The 21,367-nt window shown below is 34.9% G+C and overlaps 2 protein-coding genes and 1 long non-coding RNA gene across 10 annotated transcripts; all 3 read left to right on the plus strand.

The window, feature by feature from the left end:
- The first annotated feature begins 1,434 nt into the window (after positions 1–1,434).
- On the plus strand, positions 1,435–3,499 carry LOC113347128 (protein MARD1-like). The gene is made up of 2 exons (XM_026590715.1): positions 1,435–2,938; positions 3,023–3,499. The coding sequence occupies exons 1-2, from the start codon at positions 2,082–2,084 to the stop codon at positions 3,093–3,095; spliced, it is 930 nt and encodes a 309-aa protein (XP_026446500.1). The 5' UTR covers positions 1,435–2,081; the 3' UTR covers positions 3,096–3,499.
- A 2,239-nt stretch (positions 3,500–5,738) lies between these two features.
- LOC113353040 (probable serine/threonine-protein kinase PBL25) lies at positions 5,739–7,302 on the plus strand. The gene is made up of 3 exons (XM_026596759.1): positions 5,739–6,184; positions 6,422–6,656; positions 6,749–7,302. The coding sequence occupies exons 1-3, from the start codon at positions 6,117–6,119 to the stop codon at positions 6,788–6,790; spliced, it is 345 nt and encodes a 114-aa protein (XP_026452544.1). The 5' UTR covers positions 5,739–6,116; the 3' UTR covers positions 6,791–7,302.
- Positions 7,303–16,953: 9,651 nt separating this feature from the next.
- LOC113347129 lies at positions 16,954–21,008 on the plus strand. 8 transcript variants are annotated; one of them, XR_003358755.1, is made up of 7 exons: positions 16,955–17,182; positions 17,386–17,416; positions 17,703–18,168; positions 18,582–18,609; positions 19,117–19,272; positions 19,640–19,681; positions 20,601–21,008. It is a non-coding gene; the product is annotated as an uncharacterized LOC113347129 (long non-coding RNA). The 8 variants fall into 8 exon arrangements; XR_003358753.1 differs by lacking the exon at positions 20,601–21,008 and having other exon boundaries at positions 16,954–17,182; positions 18,537–18,609; positions 19,640–20,157; XR_003358748.1 differs by lacking the exon at positions 20,601–21,008 and having other exon boundaries at positions 16,957–17,182; positions 19,640–20,157.
- The last annotated feature ends 359 nt before the right edge of the window (positions 21,009–21,367 follow it).

The raw sequence follows: 21,367 nt of genomic DNA on the forward strand, positions 1-21,367 counted from the left end.
TTTGGAGCTGCATTCTATCATTTTTTATGGGATGAGAAATGATAGGCAACTAATCATTACACTTTATGTCTTGACAGAATTTGGCCGGAGTGCTGAACAATTGCCATCATTATAACTTGGATGTCTCTTCCTTTTTCATAGCATCTCTGTATCACTTCCGCGTTACTTCACGGAAAAAAAGAGTGCAGAAGTGCTTCCCTATGGCGTATACAGGAAACAGTATCAAACAATGGAATTATTAGAGATTTTCCTGTACCAATTACAGAAAATCGAAATGATACCAGACTAAATAAAATTTTGGTTTTACTCCGTAGTTTGTCTAGGAGATGGGAAACAGTCCTCTATGTTTGAACTTTGAATACAACCCGCCTTTTTCTTTTACCATATCGCACTATTTTTATTGTTTATGATAATCCAAAAATACTTTACGTGGTCCCGCTTGAATTGAGCTACAATCGGAGACATTCCCACGTGTACAGTAAAGATTAGGTTTTGTGTAAGAGAATCTGTAATTTGAGCCGTTAGATCCCACTACACGTGTTGCGTACTCCGGAAGTCGGAGTACGCGCATGCAATGAAATTATTACTATTAGAGAACCAAGAAAAGGTTAAAATGGTAAAATGAGCTAAAGTTAAAGTAAAAGCAGGTAATTGGGATCAGTAAATAATAATCCCATCAACGTAAAGCTGGGAGAAGAAATTCAAGAGTAAAATAAGAAAAACTGACCTCTCAGGTGAATAGTGTGGATCCCACCACCAAAGTTTTAAGTTGAGCGAATGTACAACTACGTTGACTCTATTACGAAAAGTGCCACACAACTATATTTTGCACATCCGTCCAACGATAACACTAATGCTTAAAGTTTCTCAGGCCGGCCTCTAAATCGTAAATATGTTAAGGTTCAGTGGTGGTAATTGAGGAAGAAGAAGACAAAATACTTGTGAAAATGAAAAAGAAAAAGAAAAAGAAATGGATTACGGTGGGGACGGTGGGCCAAAGGAGGGTTGCGTCGGAACATAACTGCAGTTAAGTGGGTCCCGCAGTTCAATAGCTATGGATTGTTTTAATTTTCCATTATTAAAGGTTAGGTTATTCATGATGATGATGGACACTTCTCAGCGAGACGGGTCCGTGACATATCCACCAGTTTTATTTCCCAGTGGTCCCATTAAACTAACGTTCAATCCTTTCTCTCAAGAACAATAACCAACTTTGAGCCTGAGCCGAGCAGACCACTGGCGTTCATATACTCATAATGCTAACCAAGCTGAGATGATCAGCTGAGTCGAATCATTTACTTTAGGCTCTGTTAAAGTTACATCCCTCCGGGATCATGATTAAGTGAAACTGTATGTAGGACAAAAGCGTGTCATCAGCCATAGAGTGTGTGCCTTTACATTCTCGCTTTTTAAAGTCCTAAATTCTGTAACAAAAAACCGCCGTGACTAAATAATACCATTTCTGGGCACCAGCGGTTTTGAAGAAAAAAGAAAAGAAAAACCACTGATTCTCATGCACACGCCTCTCTTTAAATCCCCCCCGATCACCAACAACAACTTGCTAGGACAACAACTCCATTAGTCCCTCTCTCTCTCTTTTTTCTTTCTTCGCTCTGCAAATTCATGGAGTTTTTTCTTTTGCAGAGCTCTCAAACTGAAAAACAATGAGCACATAAAGAAAGTAAATAAAAAAAAAAAAAAAAAGTACCCCACTAAGAAAAAGATAGTCGATAAAGAAAGGGTAGTACACCAATAAGTATTCATCAAAGCTTATTTTGGTTTTTTATCAAAGCTCTTTCTGGATTATGAGTATTGTCTGTATCTAGATTTTGATTCTTTTTCATTTGAGTAAGTTGTAGTAGTTGTTTGAAGAAATAACAAAAATACAAACTTTTCTTGTTTCCTTGTCTGGTTTTGATCATTGTGGAGAGATTCTTTTGCTGCTGAAAACCAAGTTAACTTCTACTCATTTATTGAGGTGCTAGTGCTCTAATATCATGGAAGTTACTGAAATCTAGTCAAGATTTTTCAGTATCACTCTTCTTCTTTTTTTCTTGCAAGTGTTATTGAGGTTCAACCGAATGCCGTGGAAAAGATCAAGAACATTAACAAACAGTAGCAATAAACAAGTTCTGATGGCAGAAAATAGTACTTCTTTATCATCTCCTACCAGCAAACACTTGAGACCCATTTCATCATTCTTCAGTTCCCCAAAGTTCTTTGCTACAGTTTTTTCACCAAAGGGGGGTAACCATTCTTCTGATCAAACAACTGAATCTTCTACAATGAGTCCTACTTCAATACTAGATACAAAACCCTTTTCTAGTTTTGTAAACCCATTTGCCAAACCTAGTTACGAAAAAAAAAATCAACATCCATGGGAGAAGAAGTTGGATTCAGGTGGTATTGGTCTTGGTATTGTCGATGCTTTAAATGAAGAATTAGACCCTCCATCAAAACCTGATACTAGCAGAATGGTTTTATTTGGTTCACAATTGAAAATCCAAATCCCTGTTCTTCAATCCAATTCAGTTTTATCACCATCTGAATCACCAAAATCTCCCACTGATTTTGGAATTAAAACTAAAAAGGATTGTCAATTTGGGTCTGCTAATTCTGGGCTCGATCAGGTAAATGGATCATCTCCTGGCAGGGTTTTTATTGGCTGTTTGTCAGCAAGTGAAATGGAACTCTCTGAAGATTACACTTGTGTTATTGCTCACGGTCCTAATCCTAAAACTACTCATATTTTTGATGATTGCATTGTCGAGAATTGTTGCGGTAGTATTGTTGGATTTTCGTCTTCTTTTAAGAAACAAAATGGATTCTCTACTAGCGTTAATTCTCCGACTTACTCATCATCAGCACAGAATTTCCTTAGCTATTGTTACAATTGCAAGAAAAATCTTGGCCAAGGAAATGACATTTTCATGTACAGGTCAGCCTCATTTCCCATTCTCTTTTTATTTCTATGCAATTTCCTTAGTTTTGGTATTAACAATTTGTTTGTTGCATATTTCAGAGGTGAGAAGGCATTTTGCAGTCATGAATGCCGCTACCAAGAAATGGTGCTTGATGAAGGGACGGACAAGTAGCGTTCCTGATTCTTCTGCTGCCCTGCCTTGTTTTTCCTACTTGAATAATTTTGTAAAAAAAATTAGCAGCTTTAAATGTTGTTTAAGTATTAGATAATGATGTCTGTAATTTTTTCTTGATTTTTCAATGTGTATCTCATTATCAAGAAAAGAAAAGGAAAAAAAATAATCAACTGGAAACCCCAAGTTATTATTAGTTAGGCAATCTATCATGATTTTGTAGTTTGATCACTAGTAAGTAGATTTTCTTTCTCCAATAACATGAATAATTGAAGGAATCAAGAGTGATGAGAAAGAGTTTGATGTTGATTAATTGATAAGATGAGAAAGAAAAATGAATATTTTGCTGTGTTTGGATTTTGTCCACAGTTTTTTGGCAATATTGAAAGTGTTGTTGTTGATGATGTTAACATGACTGAATCTATTTTTGGCTCCATTATTAACCTTTTGTTTTTTAATTCTTTTGTATACTAAATTACAAATCAGAATACTAATCATAATTAAAAATGAATTAAATATCCTAAAAGAACCAATTACATAATTTCATCAAAAAATTCTCCTTCTTTTTCTCTGTCTTTATCCCTTTTTAGCTTTTTATCTTGAAATGAAAAATAAAAAAAATTAGATTAATATTTATCATAGAAGTATGTGTGTGATGTAAGCCATTTGATTGAATTTATAAAACTTAAATTTTACTCAAAAAGAGTGGTTAGCATTGTATTAATCTAGGAGTTTAATTCTATGGCTTAACTTGTTATAAACTTTAGTTGATTCCATTGTGCATAAGCTTAGTGCAAGCAGGCCAGGAACCGGAGTATTTCCAACTTGCAAGACTTGGCACAGATGACAGTGACTGCTGGAGATTGGTTCCTAACTTGATCTTCCTGCTAAGCTAATCACTTCTTTATAAGAGATTATTTGGCTCATCATGATGGTTTGGATAAGATGGTTTTGTTTTTCTACAAACGTCTCACTGCACTAATATCATGCGAGTTTGGCTTGTCCCAGCCATCTATATCATGGATTATTAATATCACTTTGGTTGTGTCATACCGGTATCTCCTTAATCATCTCACACATTTCTTCGGTCACATATTTCATCTGATGGTTTAATAAGTGTATGATACCTAACCTAAATCTTCTTACTAGTTACTGCCCTTCATAATTCTTACAAGAAGTTAAAGTGAGAACAGAGTTAGCATTCATTAGAGAATCAATTTCATCACTTAAAAACTCCAGATCAAAAAACTGTATACTAGCAGCTCAATAATTGTCTGACCTTGTATCAATTGTTCTGTACTAGCAGCTACTTAATGATCCATCTTTCTTTGCCAGCCAACTACTAATCTTACTCATTAGACTTCATTTGGTAAGTTTTTAATTAAACCAAAGTCATGTCTTTTAGACAATTTTTTATTTATGTTGTTTCTGTTTTACAACCTTGAATTGTCATATTCATAGAAAAGAAAGAAAGGAATCAATGAGAAGTGGTTAGGATACATTTTTGTTAGGTATGATACTTCAACTGTAGTAGTTTTAGTAAATAATTGAGATCTCTTATCTCTGAATTCAATTATTGGGATACTGGATAGCCTTAATTTCTTTCTTACATACACACCCCTTATTTAGGGGTCGCATTCCATTCGAATTACCCCACCATGCTTTGGGATTTTATCATATACCCATCAGATTTGGATTTGGACGGTGATAATAACTGATAGATAATCAAGCAAAAATAAGTGCTCAATTAGCACCTCAGACACCTAATTTCCCCTCTGCAATCCAAATCAATCCCCTTCATATGAAATTTTAAAATTGGCTGTAATTTCTTCCCTTAAATGATGAGATATATTCCCCTCAAACTTCTGGTGGATTCATTTTGAATCTTTGATATAAACTGCAAATTACTATAGTTACGTTTATGCAAGTAAAGTTAATGGCCGCTTTCTCCTGGTACAAAAATGCTTACCAGGGCATTGTGTTGAACGCAATTTTGAAAACTCAGTTTCGCCATAAGTACCCTCTTGTTTAATCTACATGAATCATTTGTAGGTTGAGACGGCTAGTTCAGAATGTCTTCTTTATGTATACTAGTCTAGACACACTCCATTTTGTACGATGCCCCTGTAGTTTCCCTCCAAAAACCAATGGAACAAACTGCACGCATCTATGATGCACACACACTTCAATTCAAAATGCAATTTCACTTTGTTCGATTGTCCCAGACCGATAAACATCAAAAACTTTTTATTCAAGAATTGTTCGATCAAAAATATCAATTTTCCCAAATAATACGTTTGTGTAAGCATTTTCTTTACATGATATATGGCTGCATGCACCTACGTGCACGAACAATGTAAAATAAGAGAGCCACAACTTTTCTGTGTTCATTTGTTTTGGACTGATAACATCAAGGCCTGGGAAACAAACTTTTCAAACAATAAAATTTCAAGTTAAAGTAACCATTTCCATAAACAATTCTAAGGCTTCTTTGGAGATTAGAAATTCCACCGTTTAATGCCAACCGTTGTTATTGAATCAACTGCGAGCTTGCTTGATGATTGTATGGTTACTTTGATCATATTATATACTATGAGAATCATTAGACGGATCTTTGAAATTCTTCACGGGTTGTTATTTCTTCAACCCGTGCCCGTAACGGGTTTAACCCGCGGGTTCACGGGTTAGCCCGCCCGTTTCAGAAATAAGTTAAGACAGTTGAAGTTGTCTATGTGAGCACTCTCCCCTGTTAAGAGTCAACTAAATACCATTATTCCTCCTAAATCCTTTTATTCTCGTCAACTCTTCTGTATTAGTTTATATTTTCTTCTTCTTTTTCTTGAATTAACAATATTGAGTTGATTGAAATTGTATCCTTGAAGCAGTCCACATAAAAGTGAGTGGAGAGGATGACATGCTATATTTTAGTCCTTTATATCATCATAGAATTGAGACGGTGGTAGGGTAAGAAATGTTAATACCCAAGTTGCTGATGAAAGTCTTGAGAGATTATACATCAGAATGAATTGTTTTGCTTGCTCTTCTCGATTAACTACAGACATGGAGATTAATGAAGACGACCGTTCAGAGTAAGTTTGTTTCTTCTGATGAAATTCTTGTGGTCCTCTTTTTAATATTTAGAATTGCATCAATTCTTTGATTCTAATACGGCTACAAATTTTGCTGCTTCACTTTTAAGGTTGTTATTTCATCTTGATGGTTTGAAACTACCCATGTCGTGATTATGTATGCATTTTCGGTTTCCAAGGTGGACTCATGATAGGAAATATTAGGACCCAACTAACTTCCTTATTTGACACGGTTAGATGTAGGTCTCCAGTTTCTAGTGCAAATTCAAGTGGTGATGGTGCAAGGAGAACTAGTACACGCGGTCGATCTGTTTCAAAGGCTGGACCTTCTGCTCCAGCAGCCAATGCTGCCGCCACAACTTTTACATATCAAGAGCTTGCGTATGCAACTGAGAATTTTAAACCAGAACTCCTGTTAGGTGAAGGTGAAAACGGGCGTATTTATAAAGGTTGCTTGCAGAACACTAGGCAGGTTAGCTCGTATATCAGCCTAAATTCATTTATAATGATGGATCCTACCATTATATGCTAATTTGTGTTGCTAATGTTCAAACGGCTGACCAGGTAGTTGCGGTGAAACAGCTTAATAGGGAAAATGGAGAATAGTCTTCACGGGTTTACGGGTTGTACCCGCGGGTTAACGGGACGGGACGGGTTAACCCGTTTACTCACAAGCCGACATTTCTCCAACCCGAACCCGGCTTGTTTTGAAACAAGCCGAGCCGGGTTCGGGTTTCCACGGGCCGGGCACGGGTTAATCCGCGGGTTTTGGCTTGTTTGCCAGCTCTAGACTAGGTGCAGCACATTATAATTATGTCTAATGATTCTCATAGTATATATAATTAAGAATAATGGATTAGTTGGAATCATGATTAATGGAGTCAAGATCCGTCTGTATTTTTATTTATTTTTAAAAATATAAAAGAATAATAGTCAAGCAATCATCTCCATACTCCGGTGTTTTGCTACTTTGAAGTCGTGGCATACCTTTCCAATGGTAACCGATGAGTATTTGGGTATCATATAACCTCATGTAATATTCCCTTTTTAGTGTAATATAATTCATGCTTCAAAAGGAAAAAGAAAAAAGAATCTCCATACTCCAATATTGAGTTCAATAGTGGCATCACCGTGATTGGCCGCTATTGTACCTGATTAATCGGAACCGAACCAGACTCGGTTATATCAGGTCTGATTCTGAGTATTAAGATTGGACTCATTAACAAAATAACTAACCGACGGGTAGGCCTGTTAGGAACCGATAAGGTTTCGGGTCCTAACAGGTATTATCCGCCGGATATCGGGATATTTATCTTTTACTTATTAATTTTACTTAAAAGTGGAAAGATTTTGCATAGTTTCGCTTTAACTTTTTTTTCATTTTTTCTTTATTTTTTTATGTTTAATTTTAATTAGAACATTTATAGATAAAAAATACAGTTGAATTTAGAAGACCTGATAAATACCCGGAGCCAACGAGTATTGAAGGTTTTTATCGGGTCCAGTTCTGGGTCCATCAGTTTAGGAACCAGAACTGTTAGGATCTGGACCCGACCGAAATTATTGATTCTGGTTCCGGGTAGTATATTACCTGGATCCGATAGGAACCGTTGACACCCCTAACAGGCATATCATAGAGGGGTTGAAATAAATAGGAAATCCAACCCCCTTTAATGGAAGGCGATCCCTTGCCTTTCGTCCGTGTTATAGACGAAAGGGAATGGATATTATCGATGTACGAAACAGTAAACCCAATATACCTGTATCTATAAATTGTTGATTGTGAGATATAAAAGAACCGTTATTGTGTTGTGATGGTGTGGCTGAACATAACTCAGGACCTATAGGTGTGGGTGTCGTTGCGAGACTCTTTTTCTGTGAATGATTAGGGGCTGCAAGCTTTGGATTAGGGTAGGGGCATACTAATTTCATGGCCAAGGTTTCTGCTACAACTTTAGGTCTTGAGTGGGCTATTCCATTTGATTTCGGAAACATAAAAGTGCGTTCAGATTCGAGCAGTGCAGTCACGCTACAAGCTTTGGCTTAGAGTAAGGGTTGCTACTAATTTCATAGTCGAGGTTTCTGCTATAACTTTGGGTCTTCAGTGGGATATTCAATCTGGTTTCAAATATATAAGAGTGAAAAAGCAAGGGTCTAACAACCACACTCAATATTTTGCTTAGCAATCTGTATGGAAAAACTCCAATATACTTTTAAGAGAATCAACTAGACAGTCAGACTCAATCTTAATCTAGAATACATGGCACAGTTTGGATAACTTTGCCTATGTAAAGAGTGGTCAGGATCTATCATTGGCAAAAATAAATCTATGGATGTAATCATTTGTCATAACTGATGGTTGTGATTGGAATTAGAAATGCATCTAATGGATAAAATTTACCATGTCACTAACGTTCCATTAACTCTTCATAATAAATATTTATTAATTTTCCATGATAAAAGTCAAATTAAAAATGATAATAAATAAATTATTCTATTAATGATGGTAATAAATATATTTTTCTTATCTAATACTTAGGATCAGTTTGGTATTATCGTGAGTTTTACGAAAGTGCTTTTCCGATGTGTGTTACTATGCTGAGCTACGTAAAAAAGTAATTGAGTGTTTGCAAAATATAAACTAAAGCTAAAACTGATTTAAAAATCCATCAAATTGTGTTTGAGAAAATATCAGGTTCAACTATCGTTGTAGCAAATGACAAAAACAAACATATCTCTGAAAATTATTTTATTTTATTTTACCGTGTTTAAAAATAAGTAATTTTTTTACTATTAGACATATATGTAATATTAAATTTACTAATTAATATTATTATTAGAATGTAGTATTTTTCTTAACCACTTTTTAAAAATCAATAATTATTTAATATTTAATGTTGATAACTTAAAGAATCTTTCACTGAAATGGTATAATATAAAATATAGTTTAAAAATGAAAAATAATTTTATTTACATAAAAATATAACGAATAAAAATTAGTAATATACAGATTTAGGGATAATTTTGTCGGTTACAAAAAAGAATTGGGATGGAAAGAAAAACAAATTTGAAATTAGGGTTATCTTTTGCAAGCTCCTTCTGCCCAACTTTTAAAAGTTGATAGAGATTAGAAGTGTTTTGCATAAAAAGCACTTTACAATATTTTTACCAAATACTCGGATGAAAAAATATTGGTATAAATATGTTTTTAAAGTACTTTTCTTGAAAGAAAAAAGAGGCTTCGGATCGTCTGTGACCTTTTTGGATGTCTCTTCTTGTCCCACCACTAAAACGTCGCCATGTATCTTGGATTTTTCCCTAAATATAATTGTATATTGCAGTTGGAAATTCGAGACAATTAAGGAAGAAAAATAAAAATAGTCAAATATTTACCATATTGCTAATGCCTTTTTCTACGGAACCTTTACCAAACCATAAGAGCCGTTCAATTTCTATTTTTTTTAAATCTTTGTGACAAAGATCTTCCATAGTCCATACCCATTTCAGCTGAAACAATAAGCTTATTCTTTTTTGGATGTGTAGTACATCGGTTAATACGATGGTTGCACTGGACAATTCTTTAAAACATGTTCATAAGAACCAGCCTAATACAACTTATTAATCCTGCAATTATAAATATCAATGAGATCATCTCCAGTTTTGTGATTCACCAAATTTTTTAGCATTAAACAACTGTATTAACCAATGGTTGCACTAGTTAATTCTTTGGTCTTTACGTTTTTTTTTCTTTTGTGATACATGAGGACCAAAGTGTAGAACGAAATGCTTTTTCTGGTTTGTAAATAGGTTCGGGTGGAGATACTAACAGGAATGGAATGGTAAGTCTTAAATGGTTTTAATTTTTTTTCCTTTATTTGCTCAATCTCCAACTGTTCACAGATTTTTTTATTTAGGATAGATTATCATTGACATATGGTTATGTTTTAGTGGTGGGACAGGAAGAGACACCCAAAGAAGTCACAGAGGATCCGGAGCCGAAAAAAGCAGTACCAAACTCAGTCAAACTGGCTAACAATTATATTAGTGGACCATAAAGATAGTGGCAAGTGTTAGTGCCCAGTGAGTAATTCCGCACCATCTCACGAATTTCGTAATGAATGATTTAACGTTATTTTTATTCAATGATGATGGATAACATTGTTTATTATAATTAGAATACATTGTTATTAGGTTAAGTAGTTAACCATTTGACTTATCAACTATTATCATGGTTTCATTATTTTTATGTAACGAATAACCTCACGTTTGGAAGGTTAATGTCGTAGAAGCTGACCCTTTGTCCTTTGGTCATTGTGGTTATCTGACAGTGTGTGGTTTCCATGGTCACCGCTGCGGTCATCCAGAGGCAGCTTCCCAGGAGGTCACCCATCACAGTATTACTCTCTCCCGAGCATGCTTAACTATATAACTTTTTGCCAACTCTGAAGTTAATTATGCTGAAACGGTCTCGGTGTTAGGATAGAAAAAACCATTACCTATATTTTATTCGACGAATCTTACATGCCGAGTCGGAGTACTATAATACCACCACCTTAATTGGAGTCGTCCTCGGCTCCGAGATGTGTTGAATCCTAGATTATGGCGTTCTTTGTCACTCATAAGACCCTTACCTGACACAACGTGCCCGTCCAACACACTCTTTCACCCTCGGCTCTGATACCATTTTTAATGACCCGATCCTCCGCCAATATTGTCCTCATTTAGCCACTGTGGTTATCTGATGGCGTGGGATTTTCAACTGACACTGATGCGGTCATCCATCAACAGTTTTCGGGGAAGTAACCCATCCATATATTTTTCTTGCCCGAGAATGCATAAATATAGAGCTTTTTGCCTACTCTCGATCCAACTATGCTGAAAACACCTCAATGTTAGGAAATGACAAACCATTACCTATATTATGTTCGGTGAACCATACCGCCGAATTGGATTATGTACATAGACTATCTAGGTATTTTGAAGAACTATAACTACATCCTATATGAGTAGAATGGTTTCCATCGGAAATGGCTTAACGTTTTAAATATAGTAGCTTAAGTGAATGCATTAGATTTTCTTTATGTTATTGAAATAGTAAGAACATACAATGTCATATGTATCGTTTGAGTCAATTCTGAGTTTTACTCTTTTCATACTATTCTTAAAGGAGACGAAATCAACAAGGATCCGAATACTGTTAATATCTACATAATTGTTCTTGATAAGTATGAGTTCAGGTGTTGTAATTTTGTTACATCCTACATAGCTTAATAAAGGATACGCAGAAGGGCAATACCATTTCAAATGGTTGATAATATATTTTTTTAAAATAAAAAACATATCAAATAATTGTTCTTTTTTTTTGTAAAAAATGTGGAAAATTAATACCGATATAATTATATGGATGGATTGAGGATACAACTTGGAAAAGGAGGGGCATAGTTTGGGAGAACGTCAAGGCGGAAAATGCTAGAAATCAATCGCATATGAGTACATATATAAGAAAAGATTTGCCGACTAAAAAATAAAAATATTTATCTGTTTTTCCTTTACCTTTATCATGACAAGAAGGCAAACTTGATAATTAATATCCATGAATAAGAAAATGCATAACCAAATAAAGAATCCACAATTAGGGGATACCACCATAAATTGGGGATATTTAGAATAAAAAAATATTATCAAGTAATTGGAACACCCCTTATTTATATTGGTTGTCGGTACTGGGTTCATAAATCAAGCAATTTAATTATTATTACATCGATCAAGATCTAAGCACTTGACAGCAATAACTTCATTAGTAGGACTTGTGCCGAAAACAGTAGCACTTGCACGATAACGTACTTCTTATAATACCCTGTATTTGTGCTGAAATTCTTTCTCACACTTCCCATTTTACGCATCATTCCAATCAAACAACTCATCCTAATCACATTCGGATGTTGCTGCTTGACGAGGTAATTTAACTGAGTCCGTCCGAGTAGAACCACATTCAAAACAAATGGAAGGGATTTCAGTAACGCGTAAGGTTAACACAACATCTCGATGTTCTTATGACAAATTTAAAAGTACATTCAAAACAAACGATAGAGGAGAAGGGTGAGGTTTAATTGAGTCTGTCCAAGTAGAACCCTGTGAGATCTTGATCGATGTAATGACAATTAAATTGCAGCAGCAATTGTAAGAACATGGAGGATAATTAAGAAGAACCTTGAGAGAGAAGGGATTAAATGGAGAGAAAGTGCGAGAGGAATGGGTTTGATTCTCAGGTACTGAACGGGGAGAAATCAGTGCGAGAAACAGAGAGATGAAGAAGAGACCATAAGAAGAAAAGAGTACGGGGATACTTAAATTAGGCTTTTAGTTTTTTTATCTTTTTTTCTTTCCACTAACAAAAACCTCCCGGATATTATTTCGTCTCTAACTAAAGTCACTAAAAATTCATGAGTAAAAACCCGAGTCCCGTCACGGAAAACCTAACAACATTGACGAAAATTATTTTGGTCACAATAACTAAGCTTTAGCAATGAAATATTCTTCGTTGCAAAAATTATCGTCACGAAAGCCATGTTTTCTTGTAATAACCACATCTTTTAGCTTATAATGGAACTCATTTTGTGGCGACACAAAATTAACATAGTCTATTACTACTCACCAACCGCCGCCACCACCACAAAACCATATGCTACTATTTCTTTCTCCACCATAACCGCAACCCACCTCCCCGTTAGCCGTTGTTCGTACTTCTAATTTTGAATTACAAATACCATGTATAAAGTTTTAATTGAACAAACCTAGGTCGTTAATTAATTTATTTCATTATATTTTTTTATTGTTATATTCTTTTTTGTATTGCGATCAATTTTATTTTAACAATTAGAACTATGAATTTTCTTTTAACATTTAGAACTATGATTTAGGTGATCCGACAATTATGATTATTTTTTCCTAAATAGCTTGGTATCATCCTCAAATCATGGTATCTGTTTATATCAATCTTGTTTCAAAAAACCAACTACATCTTTTACAATACAATATTACTCGTGTTTTACATATATACGGAACTAATATTGTCCACGACTATTCACCAAAACACACCATCATAAACCACCCATCGCCACTATTTCTTCCACCACCGCCACTCACTAATACCCGCCACCGCTTCTATCAGCCATTACTTCTTCACTCCACAAATTCTTTCTAGCATTTTCCGCTTTGACATTCTCCCATGCTATCCTTCTCCTTTCTCGAGTTGTAAAATCAAGCCAGCCATGAAATAATATCGGAGTTAATTTTTACATACCCCCCCTCCAAAAAAATTTATTTGATATGTTGTTTAGTTTACAAAGATATCTTATCGATCCTTTGAAATGTTATTACCTTTCTGCATCTTCCTTATTTCAGTGAACGATGTTAGGATCTTCATGGACCATATGAATCTACTATGGGACCGACCACATAACACCGATGTTGTCCCTACTTCACCACCTTGGGATAAGAGGTGTGCGGTTTTAATCTAAAAGGCCTCGGTGCTACGTAAGGAGATGCCCAAGATTATTAAGCTCCACATGTACTCCTCTTTCTTCCATGTGGGGCTATCCCTAGTTGTATATGTGGTTTATCGTGCCAGATACGCCAATAATCTCCACTTTGGAGAGATTAAACCACTTCATCAGTCCAATCAGACTCCAGACCATACGATTACTATCTGTATATGCTACCCATAGATCATGATTATTATCACTATGCGCCTTGGTATCCTATTCCATGTTGAGTTAATGAGAAGGTAAGCACTAACTCCACCTTGAGCGTTTCCTTGACCACCTAGAACCCCAATCCACTTGAGAATTAATGTGTGAGACGCTAACTCCACCTTGAGCGCTAGTTCAACCTTGAGCATTTCCTTGCTGATCTAGAACCCTGCTCCACCTGAGTTAATGGGTGATACACTAACTCCACCTTGAGCGTCAGTTCAACTTTGGGCCTTGTCTGCTCCACCCTGGGTCTGACTCCACTTACGCCCTAAATCGCGTGATATCCACAACCACTTCTACGTTCGGACAGTCGCCCTAACCATGGGATCTGGTACCAATTGTTAGGATCTTCACGGACCATCAGACACTATTCAGAGCCCGACCACATAACCTCAAACCCCACTTGACCACATTGGATAAGAGGTATGGGGTTTTTAACTAAAATGCCTCGGTGCTATGTATGGAGGATCCCAAGCTTATTAACCCTCCACATGTATTCCTCTTTATTCCATGAGGGACTACCCCTAGCTATACACATGTGGTTTATCGCGCCACTTACTCCAACAACCGAGCGGAACCCATAAATTAAACTATGTAAGATGTAACAAAATTATAACACCTGAACTCATTCGTCTCAAGAATATTTATGTAGATATTAACAGTCTAAAAAGAGTAAAACTCAGAATTGACTCAACAATACATATCGTATTTTATGTTCTTACTATTTCAATGACATAATGAAAAGATAATTCATTCACTTAAGCTACTATATTTTAAAATGTTAATTCATTTCCGATGGAAACCATTTACTAATGTAGTTCTAGTTTTCAAAATTCTAAAATATATTATGTACATAATTGAATTCAGCAGGAAGAGTTCACCGAATGGAATATAGGTAATGACTTGTCCTTTCATAACATTGTGGCCTTTTCAACATAGTTGGATCCAGAGTTGGTAAAAAGCATTGCATTTATGCGTTCTCTGGCGAGAGTCATCTATGGGCTACCTCCCAGAAAATTATTGATTAATGACCGCATCAGTGTCAGTTAAAAATCTCACATTGTCAGACAACCGCGGTGACGAAGTGGGGACAATATTGGCGGAGGATTAGGTCCTTACAAATGCTATTAGAGTCGACCACGGTTACCTGTCGAGGGTGAAAGAGTATGCTTGACGAATTGTGTCGGGAAAGTGTCATGAATGAGAAAAAATGCCAGAGTCTAGGATTGAACATATTCCGAAGCCGAGGACGGCTCCAAATTAAGTTGGTGGTGTTATAGTACTCCGAATTGGCAGGTAGGATTCGTCAAATATAATATAGATAATGGTTTGTCCTTTCCTAACACCGAGACCTTTTCAGTATAATTGGCTTCATAGTTGGAGAAAAAACACTATAGTTAAGCATGCTTGGTATGGAGTAATCCTGAGATGGGTGACATCCTAAGAAGATATTGTTGGATGACCGCAGCGGTGACCATTGAAAAACCCATACTTTTAGATGAATGCAGTGGCTAAGTGAGGAAATTATCGATAGAGGGTCAGGCCATTACGTTCGACGACATTACGCTTCCAAATGTGAGGTTATTCATTACATAAAAATAATAAAACCATGATTAGTTAGTAAGTCAAATCGTTAAGTACTTAACCTAATAAAAATATGCTCTACTAACAATAAATATTCATCATCACTGAATAAAAATGACGTTAAACCATTTATCAAGAAACATGTGAGACGATGCGAAATTATTCACTGGGCATCAATACTTGCCACTGTCACTATGGTCCACTTATATAATTGTTAGCCAATCTAACTAAGTTTGGTATTGTTTTTTTTCTTTAAAAAAAAAATACTTTGAAAACATATTTATAGCAATATCCTTTCATCCTAGTGTTTGGTAAAGATTTCATAAAGTGTTTTTTTATGCAAAACATTTGCAAAATTTATCAATTTTAAAAGTGGGCGAGAAGAAGCTTTTAAAAGCTTCAAAAGCAAATGCTATAGTTCATCCTAATTTCATGTTTTATTTTCCAATTATATCCCAACTATTTTTATAACTGACAAAAATTATCCTTGAATCTATATCACCAATTTTTATTCGTTATATTTTATTCTTTGAAGAAAATTATTTTTATTTTCAAACTAGATTTTGATGTAAGTTTTTCACAGTTATGCAACCCGATATTTTGACCTTTCGGGTTGCATAACTTTAATTTTTCAACAATAAATATCAACCAATTATTGATTTTTAAAAAGTGGTTAAGAAAAATATTACTTTTAATACTAATTAATAAATTTAATACGACATATATATGTACTCTAATAGTAGAAAAATTAATTTATTTTAAGCACAATAAAATAGAATAAACAATTTCCAGAGATATAACTGCTTTTCTCATTTTCTCACTAACTATATTTGAACCTGATATTTTCCCAGACACAATTTGGTCACTTTTTTGAATAGTTTTAGCTTTAGTTTATAATTTGCAATCATTCAATTGTTTTTTTTTTTACAGAGCTCGGCACAGTAACGTACATCGGCACAATTTCTTTTTTTACATAGGTCGGCATAGCCATGTACATCGGAGAAGCACTTTTATAAAGCTCGCAGCAATACCAAACTAATCCTAAGTATTAGCTAATAAAAATATATTTATTATCATGATTAGTAGAATAATTTATATATTATCATTTTTAATTTGACATTTAATAAAATATCAAAATGGCAAATTAATAGGGTATTTATTATGAAGAATTATGGAACTTAAGGACATGATAAATTTTGTCCGTTAGATGCATTTCTAATCTCAATCACAACACTTATGACAAACGATTACATCCCTAGATTTATCTCTTGTGGGGACAAATACCGCCACTTACCTAGGCAAAGTTATCCAAACCACACCCATTTTATGCACGTGTGACTTTAGTTTTAAGAAGATGAACGAGTAACCTTGGGCACTCAACCGTTTCCTATAGGTACCCAAAATCCTCAACCATCAAATTTTTCCGTCTTCCGGAAGATAAATATATGGCTGTAATCGCTCACGTAAAAAAAAAAAGGGTCCAATTTTTACTTTCCCACTCTTCCTAACTGCTATCATTTTGCCATAATTGCGAATTTCACCTTTCTAATACACACTGCAAACCCGTGGATCTGTATTCATCCTCTTTGATGGCTGCTCCACCTGCAATGGCTAGAGCTGATTATGATTACCTTTAAATATTTCCATATTGGTGATAGAGGTAAGAAATATCATATTTCATCATTTTTATGACTTTGTTGGATTTGTTTTCTGCTGGAATTTTATTCAAATTTGTTAATTAGTGATTTGTGGATTGGTATTGCGAGTTTCTTTATCCTCTATGACTAATTTTATTCTCCATCAAGATTATATTCAATTAGTTTGGAGAAACTATAATGCATTATGCTTTGTGGTTAATTTCAGCTTTCGTGTTGCTGGAAACTGAGTGGAATTGGTATTGCGATTTTCTTTATCCTCTATGACTAATTTTATTCTCCATCAGTATGCATATGGTAGACACCTTTTTAACCAAAGAAGTATGTATGAGGTGATTGAAGTGGACATATATGCACATGTGCTTCTGTAATTTTGTGTCAGTGTGCATGTTTTGGTGTTAGACTGTTAGTATATAATGGGTAATGATAGCTTTGGTCCTATTTCTTTATTATGAATTGATATGAAAGGACGGAGGCCAAGAGCTATAGTGAGTTTCATTCTTAGATTGACCAGTTTCTTTGTAGGATGCTTATAACGCGAGACAGTTGATGCAGGAGAAAGTACGGAGGAAAAGAGATATAGGAAGTCTCATTCTTGAGTTGAGCAGTTTTTTCCTTGGATGCTTATAAAGTCTGAAATTCCACCATTGGCCAATGTTAGAAATACTGCATCATGATAGTCGTCTTTACACCCCGAACAACCTATAACATATGTTTTCTGAGTTGTGTTGTTAGGAAAATTTGGAGTATTTATAGTTCATAGTAATTTCCTCACTGGATGGTCGACCATTGTGATTGGTAAAAGAGGATATTGACAAACACGTAAGGTTGTTCTACTAGATGGTCAGTAGTTTCTAGAGAGGAGATAATACTTAAGGGCGCCTTCTTAGCTAGCCTCGGAGATGGAAGAAAGACGGCTATGGAGATCAATCGATTAACATTTCAATATCCTTAAAATTTTCATGGCTTCCGTTCTTCGTACCTCCACTAAGTAAGCTCCTTCCTCTTTGTTTTTTTCTTTTCTTTTCTTTAAGATCTCCCATAGGTTTTATCTATTTAACAGTAGATAAATTTATGGTTGTTATTATTCTAAGAAAAATGATGAATGCAAAAATCAAAAAGTCAATCAACCTTCTCCTTCTTCATCTTCATTTATCTAACCATTCATACTGGATTTCCCAAAGTGTGCGGCTCATTCAAAAATCTCTGCAACTATTCATGAGATTCAAGAGCATAAAAAAAATATTAAACAAGGTCTATTCATGTTCTTTTGGTACAGATGATTAAATTATAAAGTGCGTTTGTTTTGAAGACGTCTCATCTTCATATCCCTTTCAATTAATTTTTTTTTCTTTTCAGTTCATGGATTCCGATTAATTCTTATGAAAAACCTAATTTTTTCAGGCGACCTTTTCTGGGTTCATGCTAAGAGGTATTTTATTTACTCTGTTAGTATCATGTTTTGGCCTTCTTTGTTTTATGCTTTATAACATCCAATTTATATTAGTGTACTGCTTATAAATACATTCTTGATTAGTATCATGTATTCTTGATTAATTTCACAAGCTGCTCACGATAATAATAGACATGTTCTTGGTTAAGGCCCCTGCCATCCCCATCTAAATGAAATGCATGTTTGCTAAATCTATTGGGTTATGCTGTGGGTTCTGGCATTATGGTTTCCATGTTATTTGAGAAGGAATTATATAATAGGCTAAGTTAAGTAGTAGTTTTATTGACTTTCCAGAGTATTCATATGTTCTTACATAATCATGTTTAAGTGTCCAGCAAAGCACATAAAGCTTAGAAATTAAGATTTTCGATCCATCGAGCTTTGTAGGTCTCTTATTCTGAGCTCTCTTTTGCTTGACATGAAGTTCGTATATATCTCTAATTTATTCATTACATGATTAATTCTCTTCAGCACATTGATTTGCAGGGATACGGTCCAGAGTATGCAACGTATGATTGATACTATGTGGAACTAGACGGTTATAATGCTTCGGTCCTGGGGATGCGTGATGGACATAAAATCAAATGTTATGAGTTGCGCATCAGCTTCTTAGTTATGTACGAAATGATAGTGTTTATTTGGGTATGATAGTCCCTCTCTTCTTTAAATGCGTAAATGTTAGTTAAGGAAATGAGAAAATATTTTCAGGCATGAAGGCATTAGAAACTTTGAAATTCTTTGATCCAATTTGGAAGGGTACGTGTTCGACTAGCGAACAATGAGATGCATCCATATTATTATTATTATTTATTTTAGAAAGTGCTGCGTAAAACAATGGCGATAGTGAACCTAATGCTCACATTGTTTGTCAATTTCTATCTACCTTCTATATCTGCATTTTAAACGGGTAGTGAATCTTAATAAGTGCATCGTTTTCACTTCTTATCTACAGATTGAAACCAAAATGTATTATACTGGAAAGATCTAAAAATCTAAAGTTTATGTGCAGAAATTTATGGATGGTGGAAAGGCAAAAGACAATCTGCATGAGGTAACAATTGGGATTATTGCTAGCTATATTTACAGTTTAATTATTGTGAAAAATGTGGCTTGGAGATTTTCCCCGATGGAAAACTATCCATTTTTACTCTCCAAGGTTGCAAAAGTAGAAAGCTCGATCTTTGCCTTATTTGGAGAACAAGGGAAGCATTTTCCCCTATTAGTTCCCTTTTTCCCGAGTTATTTTATCTTTTAAACTTATGAGGGTCGGGCTGCATTATAAAGCATGACAGCGGATTCCAAGTTCTGGGGTCTGTAGCATTAGTCAGAGTTGAGGCATGTAAGTTGCGACCGCTTCATGTCACTGAAAAAGAAGATTACACCATGTTCAGATTCTGTCATTGCTATTTGATTTTGATAGGTACCCGATTCCCATCTGCAAATTTTAGCGATCTGTGTATGTTTGCTTAATTTGCACAGTTGTATTGTTACTTCTTAATTTGAAATCTTTAGATCGTTATTATCTTAGATTAGATCGTGTAACAAAAGTTTTTTGGATATATAGATGCGTAACTTTCTTTGTTTTGTCTTGCAGACTTTTACTGCCTAAGCATATATTTCATTGTTTGCCACTTTATTTTGAAACCTACACATGTAATGATTGAAAGCCAAAATTCATTGACACCAATTTGACACCACTTAATTCTGCTCATGCTTATGCTGAATGATTTGATGGGATTCTCAGAGTTGTTAACAAAAATCAACTCTTTGAATTTTAGGATAGCAATATGATCTGTAAACATAAATTCCAAGTCATATTGCAAAAAACACAAGTGACCTGATATATCATTTAAATTTGTCCACGATGTGTTAATTTTTTAGTTTTATTTAGTGTACCCGGATAATGTAAAATAGGAAAATATGTACCTCTTCGGATCGTCTTTCTAATTAAGTAATAAACCTCTCTGCAGTAGTTTGAAAGTAAAGTAGCACTTTGGGGTGAGGGTGAACCAACGTAAGAGAAACCTACATAATAGTTAATCGACCTTGGTCATTCGGTTTTAGTTGCGGCGGGTGCATATGTGAAACCGTATCTAAGTATACACTGAGTAAGTCTGCTGCAGTTTGGTATCTTTCAATCAACAGATGCGGGAGTTTGGTCATGGATGCAGTTGTGGATTTTTTTAGCACCTATCTTACTACAATTGAAATAATAAGTGTAGTTACTCAAGTGATTATTTTGATTGAGGTCAACTTTTTCAAAATTAGATGGATATATTTGCAGATTCAAGTAATCGTCATAAGGATGTCCACCAACAGCTGTATATTTTCAAACCCACTGTAAAATCAACCACCATATAATCCCACAAAATTCTAAATTCGACCCTTAAAACACTGGTTATTTATTCCTAACAAATCACTGTAAATTGTTCAACACTTGATCATTACAGGGGAGACAGATTCCGGGCTCTACTAATCATCCTCAAAGATTAATTAGAATTTTGATGTAACTAAAATTTAGTTAACAAACACAAACATCTCAATACACAATCAGTTTTGTGATCACAAAATTCTCTAATTCATTTACATAAAAACAACGAACAAACATAAGGATCAGGAAATTCAATCTGATGTATATCCATTCCCGTGCCATTACGGCACGGGCTAAGTCCTAGTAAAAGTATATAAAAGAGTTATATCTCACTTTTTCGATTCAATACTTACTCAAGCAAATAGA

Source organism: Papaver somniferum, chromosome 2 (genome assembly GCF_003573695.1).
Source record: "Papaver somniferum cultivar HN1 chromosome 2, ASM357369v1, whole genome shotgun sequence".
In the NCBI taxonomy this organism is placed as follows: domain Eukaryota; kingdom Viridiplantae; phylum Streptophyta; class Magnoliopsida; order Ranunculales; family Papaveraceae; genus Papaver; species Papaver somniferum.

Coding starts and splice junctions, on each gene's coding strand:
- LOC113347128 (XM_026590715.1), top strand. CDS start 2,082: ATGCCGTGGAAAAGATCAAGAACATTAACAAACAGTAGCAATAAACAA. Junction 2,939..3,022: donor AATGACATTTTCATGTACAG/GTCAGCCTCATT, acceptor TGCATATTTCAG/AGGTGAGAAGGCATTTTGCA.
- LOC113353040 (XM_026596759.1), top strand. CDS start 6,117: ATGAATTGTTTTGCTTGCTCTTCTCGATTAACTACAGACATGGAGATT. Junction 6,185..6,421: donor AATGAAGACGACCGTTCAGA/GTAAGTTTGTTT, acceptor TGACACGGTTAG/ATGTAGGTCTCCAGTTTCTA. Junction 6,657..6,748: donor GCTTGCAGAACACTAGGCAG/GTTAGCTCGTAT, acceptor ACGGCTGACCAG/GTAGTTGCGGTGAAACAGCT.